General features: G+C 38.0%; 1 protein-coding gene across 1 annotated transcript; it reads left to right on the forward strand.

Annotated features, from left to right (window-relative positions):
- Positions 1-4,785: 4,785 nt before the first annotated feature.
- iba57 (iron-sulfur cluster assembly factor IBA57) lies at positions 4,786-7,004 on the forward strand. The gene is made up of 3 exons (XM_088918865.1): positions 4,786-5,268; positions 5,874-6,226; positions 6,378-7,004. Exons 1-3 carry the CDS (start codon positions 4,916-4,918, stop codon positions 6,773-6,775), a joined length of 1,104 nt encoding a protein of 367 aa, XP_088774991.1. The 5' UTR covers positions 4,786-4,915; the 3' UTR covers positions 6,776-7,004.
- Positions 7,005-8,638: the final 1,634 nt, after the last annotated feature.

Genomic DNA, 8,638 nt, shown 5'->3' on the forward strand with positions numbered 1-8,638 from the left:
TCACGCAGACGGGAGGGCCAGAGTGTGGAGGAGGAGGTGTTGCGTTTCTTTTTTCCATCAGTATATATACATGTTCAAAGAAGATTAATTGTCCCAATTTTAAACTGCTTAAACCATTCTGTAGCATTCCTGGATGTTAAGCAGGTTAACCATGGAAAAGCATGTTTAATATAAAATATAGCAAAATAGAAATGACAGCATTATTTTGCATTTGTAGCCTCCCATGACATAGTTCAAGGCAAAACACAAATCAAGGTGAAAATGAAAACAGTAATGGTTGAATCATTCATATTTTTTATATGTGTTAATAATCCATTTGCATCAGCCACGTAAATATTGGAAGCCCTGGATATGTAACATAAACACTAGATCTAAAATATTTTTACCAACAGAAATAACAGTAAAAGTACTGATTTTAAAAGACCCCCTTGGGGACATGTAATAGCCATGGTATATTCGAAGTCTGATAAATTTCTGGACAGCAGGGTTACAACATGAGCTATAAAAATGGACAGGATTAAAGAATTAAAAAATCAATTCCAAGATTCATTGAAGGCCCTGATCCTTCTTTTCTGCATTGTTTAAAATGATTTATATTAATAAAGCTGCTTGAAATTAGTTTAAAAGAAAATCATTTTAAAAGTTGGAGAATACAGTAAGCGGTTCATGTCATGTTCTTAAAGGCATGCAAATGCTTACTGACACTTTGCCTCTGGCTTTTGCTATTCCAAGGTTCAAGAAACATCTGTGTATATCAGGACAACCTGTTCCTCTGGGATATCTTTAATTACTAACAGATCAAGAGTCACAAATTGGTCTGCCCTTCCACAACAACACCCATATTTTGGCCATTCTTTAGCAATATTGTGGTTTCCTCTGCAGCCATGCCATGTCTTGTTCTTTCTCTTTTCATATTTTTATGGGTTTTTTTCAACATTTCTTATTCACACACATATTCATAAACCTTTTTACCTGTTTAGGCATCCTCTCACGAGGCACCAGTAAATGTAGGGGTTTTGTGCTTAACTGGGATAATAATTAATTGTAGCAATAAGTCACAAAATGATTCTTTGATGCCTATTAGAATCAACCTTGCGGGATAATTCAAACAACGCACACACACGGATACTATTACACGAGAATACATTTATTAATAAATGTGTAATAAAATGTGCATATAAACATAACAAATCAAAAACATAACAATTGGCACTCTCTGGCCTGGTGCCAGGCAGTGCTGTTGCGGCTTGCGACGTGGTGGGAGAGATTCATGCCACGATGCTCTAGCAGTGGGCTCTCTGAAGACCGACTAGTTAGTTCTGGCTTACTAGCAGAGTTTCTGCACAGGAGAAAAGTGACTGCGGGTCCAAGAAGATCACACTCTTTAGACAGGAAGAAGACCGGTTCGTTCCTGATATAGCGCTAGTTCTGAATACTGATTTCAGCTGTCCACAGTTCCGACCATAGTTCACTTGTTGATCAGGTGAGCTTTCGCGGTGGGTTCACGAGGCTTGCTGCTGGGCTAACCTCGGGTGGATCCTCTGGTTGCGCTGGCAACCTCCGTTCTCGACTGTTGGAACAAAGGAAAGTCCTGGCACTCGGACACACTGGCCGTTACGTGGTGGACCGAGCTGGGAATGAGGATGTCTAGGAGGCGCCCGGAGGAAGCCCTGTGCTGCCTGTTTTACCTGGAGGAACTACGGTCGTTCATTGGTTGAAAGTTTCATGGGCATCCGAGACCCACGTGGGGTTAACCTGCCCTACCAGTTCCTGATTGGAACTGGTAGGGCACTACCAGTTCCAACAATGCACTCTGATATTAGGGTTGTAAACAAACTTGGGATGAGACTCCCTTGGAATCTCCCAGACTTTAAGATGACCATTTATTAGGATTGCTGGAGAATCTCAGCATTGGGAGTTATTCCTTATCAGGACACTCTATCAGCTAGAAAAACACCTTAAATGTGAACCAAATAGAATGGCCTCTCTGTATCCAGCACCACTGAGATGAAGGAGAGAGGGACTGGCAAGGGAGCACCAAACTTAATTCCTGTATTTTAATAAGCCTTGCTGCTACACCTGCAAAGATGTTATAAGGAACATGCACATTGTCTTTGAAAATACACTGTGAATACACTTCATATATACTTCACAGTTGCCATTTCACACACTGAATCCGTGCCTTAAAAGAAGAAGTTAGCATCAATCAGAAGACTGAAGTGGCTCTCAGGGACAAAAACTTAAGCTCACTGATGCTGATCACAGAGGCCATTGGCGAGTACAAAACTAAAAAACACCTAACCAAAATTTCCACTCAGCTAATAACACAGCTCAGACTTACACCAGAAATGTCTGGGAGATTTCTCTCAACCTGTGCTCTTTCATTTCAACCTCTTCTACTCCTTCTCTTTCACCGTTTAATCAATTTCTTGTTTGGCAAAATATTGAGGAACATTTAAAACACAAACCTTTTTTAGACAAAGATTTATAAAGTACAGACATCACAAATTACAGAACCATAAAAATGTTCAAAAACACCAAGAAAATTACTTAAGAATGTAATAGCCTTCAATTAGTGTTGCAATACAGAAAGAGTCAATTGATGAGGAAACTAGATGCCAAGCTTTCTTCTGTTCATCAGGTGTTCTCATTCAATGTGTTATAAGGATGAAGCAAATACCATGCATTACAGTCAGCTAGTTAAGTCAGCTAGCTTATGAATCAAAGCTGCACTGTTTTTTTCTAATTAGATTTGAAACAGTGGAAGGGTATCTGTTTTGTGCCTTAGTTGCTATGTTATGATTTATTACACAACCTCCCGAATAACTGACTTAGTTTAAGAATGTGTGAAGATTTGTACTACAATTGCTGTTATAATTCTCTAGAACATTGTGTTTAATAGATTATGCCAGTATTTGGAAAGAACCAATTCTGGTCTAAGTTGCTAAGCCCTAGGCTATGGTCTGGATTATTAAAAAAATACTCTTTGTATGTCTCAAGATATCAAAAATGGAATACAAGGTAAAAATGACCACACCTAATTAATGAAGATCATCAAAAGCACAATGACGCTCGTAACAAACATTTGGTGAGGACAAAACCACAATATTTGAAAATCATCTCTCTAGAGTTTAAATACAAAGACATCAAACCTTCCTTTCTAGCATTCTTTCCTGAAATGTTCTTCCACCACCAATACAGCAATCCTTTGCCTGATTTAAGGGAATCCATCTGCCTCATCATCATGGCCAGACTGTCATTTCTCAATTCACCTAGCCGAAGAGACTGATTAAAAATTATCACAAAAATCAGAATTAATTACAGTACAATCTCGGCACATAACAAATTAATGACCACTCCTGGAATGGTCTGTAACACATTTTTTGGTTGTAATGAAAAGCATAGGCAGCACAGAGGTGCAGTGATTAGCACTGCTGCCTTGTAGCATTGGTTTCATTTTCGGACATTGGGTGCTATCTGCTAGTAGTTTGTATGTTCACGCTTTGTTTGTGTCGGTTTCCTCTGGGGTCTCCAGTTTCCTCCGACAGTCCAAAGACATACTAGTTGGCATCTGAAAAAAATGGCACTGGTGTGATTGTGTTTGTCTAAGTGTGTCTGTGACGGACTGACATCCCATCCAATGTATCCTGCTTGCCGGGTTAGACTCCGGCACCCCCATGACCCTGTATTGGATAGAGCAGTTAGAAATCTGATCTGTATACAAAAGAACCTGCCACTTCTCTCACATAAGGGCAAACAATTTAATATATGACTGTATTTGAAGTGACAAAAGGTGATGTGAGGCTTGACAGACAGCAGCTGAACATCAGAATCCTGCCGTAAGAGACAGTGCCCTTATTTCCACATTGAAGTACCCCTCACCCAAACCCAGTGGCTCATTCTAAATATCTTGGCCTGAAAGCATGACTGCTGTATTAATCTGTCATCAATTAAGGTTCATTTAACAAAAAATAGCATAGTTGTAATGATAAACAGGGCCTTCATAATGCCCGTAAATTGAAAAGGTGAGGCTGTGAATTGATAATCATATAATAAATAGTAGTTAGGAATAGTGTATCATTTAAAACAGATTTATTTACATTTAGATTTATTTATGTCACAGTTGCACAGATCCAACCATAAAAATAAAATGGCTACAATTAAGCAATGATCCACGGACATTCAGACATTTTTCATACAGCATATTCATGGACATTAAATATGGTTTTCCCTGGCATTTTATGTGCATTTTACAGTTTGATTTCTAATGTAGGCATTTTTCATAATTTATTCGGATGTTCTTCCCAGTTTAAGTCACTGCTACTACTAGTAATGCAAGTATACACATTAATTGTTCATATCAACAGCAGAACTGAAATGTTTTATTTTAGTAATCACACACCTTAAAATTAAAATTATAATGCATTTTAACCATAGGTAAATTTAAAGGATATTTTATTTTTTTAAGAAATGCCTGATTTTTTATATACCAAAGAGTGAATAAAATGCCCACTGTTGTTTGAGTCATTAGTTCTTGTTATTGTTTCAGTGAAAATTGTCTTCAAACATAAACACTATTTTTATATAAAAAGACAAGGGACAGAGAATTACAATTCATAGCTTTTTTAATGTCCACTTTGTTTAATTTTCTTTCCTAAAGAATGACTTCAAAATTCTCGCAGCCTTTACACATTTAGACCACTAGATGGAAATATAGCAGAAAGAGCCAAGGCTTTAAAATCAGCAAACGAGGAGACATGTCTCATTCTGCGGCTTTTTCGTAGCACGCAAAGACTTCTGGGATGTAAAATGGCTTCAGTTTTGAAAAGTTATGGAAGATTCTCCTTGGAGAAAAGAAACCTTGTTTCTTAAACGCTGATTTATAGCTGTTGTCTTAGCATCTTAAAAGATAATAATGTATAACTCGTGTGTGTTTCATGGCATCGTCGGGACGGCGGTGTATAGAACTGTGTTTAGGTTGAACTGCACTCATGCAATTACAGGCAGAGCCCGGTCCTGCCAAATCATTACAGACGCTAAGAGGAATTGCAGGCAATTGCATGACAAAGCAGGATCGAGCAAGTTTATCCTTTACAACCTGACCCACAGGACTTTGTTGAAACTTCAAGGAAAGGACACCAGAATTTTTCTACAGGGTCTTATTACCAATGACATCGAGCGCCTGGCGGGTAAAGGTGAGCAGAGAGCTCTCTACGCACACATGCTGAACGTTCAAGGGAGGACGCTGTTTGATGTCATTATATACAGGTATAATGTACCTTGCGTTTTCAATTTAGTAACGTTTCTCACGCTGGCCTTTATTGAGGTTGTTGTTGTTCAGTATTGTTGGACAGTATCATGACAGATTTAGTCAGTTTGTATATATTTGCAGTAAGTAACGCATACCGTTAAAGGTTGAGTTTAGCTGTCAAAGGCAGTTATATATGGGAGTAATACAGTTTGGAGGAGGAGAGAAACATGCTATTTATCGGAGCAAAGTGAAATATTATCTCGACATTAAATAAAAGCCAATTGAGTTCCCTTTAGTATATTTTGCAGTGAACAGTATAATTGCAGCAACGAGGCAAAATTGTATCTTAAACATCGTGTAAATTGAGGGCGTGTGGGTTATTGCGCATCCAAGTTAAGTTAAATGTGTCCTGCTGAAAGCTACAGTTGGCCTGTGCACTAGAGATTAGTGAGTTTAGTCCTGTCTTCTCAGATAACGTTGGCAGCAAAGGAGAACGAGCAAATGCAAACCTTTACAGTACTTATTTCATTCATTATCTTTATGTGTTACATTTGTTAAAGTTATTTCAGAGTTTTGACTTGGTTTAAATCTTCTCACCCCCTACTTCCTTTTTTAATTGAAGCTTGACAAATAACGAAGAAGGAGAATGCAGCGTACTCTTGGAATGTGACAGCACAATGACAGACTCCCTTCAGAAACACCTGAAGGTCTATAAAATCCGTCGGAAGGTAACTGTTGCGCCCTGTTCAGACCTGTCGCTGTGGGCAGTAATGCCCCAGGGAGGAGAGGAGGACAGCAAGGCTGCTGACCTGGAGCTCACGTGTTCAACTAGTGTGCGGGTGTGGGAAGCAGACCCTCGTGTGGCAGTGATGGGCTGGAGGCTGGTTGTGGACAAGCAAGTGAATCCTCAGGAACTCATACCACAGAGCCAGCAGGGGGATATTGATGACTACCATAGATACCGATACACAATTGGTAAGGACAGAACTGTTGTGATAATGAGTAGTCTAATGTAAAATGAGTATGGCATTTGCTGCAGGCTTTCAGCTAATATGTAGGAAATTGGTGTCTTCTCATGGTGAGCTACTGCCTTCTCCTCACCTGTGTGTGTGCTGCTTCTTCTCAGGGCTCTCTGAGGGTGTGGAGGACCTTCCTCCGGGGGTGGCTCTGCCCCTGGAGTCCAACCTGGTCTATATGAATGGGGTCAGTTTCACCAAAGGCTGTTACATTGGTCAGGAGCTGACAGCCAGGACTCACCACACTGGTGTCATCCGCAAGCGCCTGATGCCTGTGCGTCTGTCTGGCCCTGTCCAGGAGCCCGAGGAGAAGGACATCTGTACTGCGTCAGGGAAGTCAGCGGGGAAATACCGTGCTGGCTTAGGATCCCTGGGTCTGGCGCTGATCCGCCTTGCTCATGCTAACGAACAGCTTATCCTCCAGTCCTCAGATGGTGTTAGACTCACGTTGAAGGCTTCTGTACCTAACTGGTGGCCAAAGGACCAAAAAAGTATTAATGAATCGTAAAGGAAATTCTTAACAATGTAGGTGCAACACTCAGGATAGGCACAAAACTTTGCAAATGCTTGTGATAATGACAGTAAAGTAATGTTATTAAATCATATGTGTTAAACTATGTACATATTATCTATCTCTTTGTATAGACCACACTGGTGTTTGTTTCTTGGAGTCTGTATGAGTTTGAATTAGATTTTTTTGCAAATTGAACCACATAAATAAACTTAAGTTAAATGAACTATATTCTCTAGTGAAGTGCTATATTGAGACCATTAACTGGCTAAGCTTATCATCACAAATTTGTCATCACAGGCTCTGAAGTACTGTGTTGATATGCAGTGCATTTTCTTTCTGTTCTGTAGGTGATCTCTTCTTTTCTGCTGTTTATATTTTACACTGAGAAAATGCTACACAAATGGTATGTTTTCCTTCCTTTAAGTATTGATGTACAGTATGTACTTTTAAAATATAGTGCAAAATTAAGTATTTTATTGCTATTCATAATAGTATAATTTACAATTAAAATTGGATATTCACATACTACATTAAAAACAAAAATAATTCTCAGAATAAATGGAAGCAAGAAGATAAGATTACACAGTTTAGCTAAATAAAATACATTTGTTTCTACTATTCAATACTACGGTATATTTTCTTTCCATGTTTTGCAGAGCTGTTCTGTACTGTATTGTAAAGCTCCGCAGGGGTTATAGGGTTCCAGTACAGTAGCTCTGAATTGCTATCATTTCTTTAGCAATATAGTTTCAGGACACAATTGTAAAACTGTAACAGGCTACTTTAGAGTGAATATATTTATATAAAAATCTGCAAACTTTAGGTGCTTCCAGTAAATTCACACTTAATTGTGATGGCAAAGTGTTTCACTAATAAGTCACAAGCATAAAATCAGCTCTTCAGTCAACTAAACAATAAACTAAAAATATGATCAAATAACAGCGACCAACATCATTTCTTACTGTGCAAAGCAATATCATATGGTCTCTCCTGAACTGAGGTAATAAAGAGAACACTTTTTTTTCTTGCTACAGTGGTATTCTAAGCTGGATAGATATACTACAGTCATATGAACTGTAGAAACAAGTACCATCGGTAAACTTCGATACATTTTTAGTCCTACTCTTTTAAAACAGAGAAGTATTATTATTTCTGTATTTTTTGTAGTTTTAATGTGGGATTTGCTGACCAGTTAATAATTCACGTGAAAAAAAATGGTGTTAAACTTAATCTTGTTTTCTACCTGTATTTATAAGCCAATTACATTAGTTTAAATTGGTTGACTAATCTAAACTAAAATAGAAACTAAGGGTTTGGTGAGAATTTAGATGTGAAAGAATGTACAAGTTACATTACATACACATTAACAAGTCTTTTAATATTTTAATACTGGGTAATTCTGAAGGTTCTTGATATCTTTTGACAATGCCATATTCCGTCAAATACAGTGGTACTTAACTCCTGTCTCTTAACTAAATGCATCACATCCTGTGACATACCCTTATTTAAAAACAAAATGGTAGTGTCTGCAGTTATCAGTATGTTATATTTAAGACCTGCATAATTGAGCAATGCATCAAGGAAAACTCGTAGCATGACAATTGAAGTGAATTATTTAAAACGTTTTCATTAAAGACATTTTCAGACCACTACTTATGCCTCACATTTCAGTTTATCTTTCTTTAAATTTTAAGACTGGGAGCATTGCACAAACTTAAAATGGTTAGGTGCCATGAAACAGCTCCATATTTTAATTTTCAAACATTTATCACCACAGTTCACTTCAAGAAAAAAACTTGAAGTAAAAAACTCATGATGTCTGAACAGAATCAGTGTGCTTAACATCAAAATCTATGT

Source organism: Atractosteus spatula, chromosome 6 (genome assembly GCF_055471065.1).
Source record: "Atractosteus spatula isolate fAtrSpa1 chromosome 6, fAtrSpa1.hap1, whole genome shotgun sequence".
NCBI classification, from domain to species: domain Eukaryota; kingdom Metazoa; phylum Chordata; class Actinopteri; order Semionotiformes; family Lepisosteidae; genus Atractosteus; species Atractosteus spatula.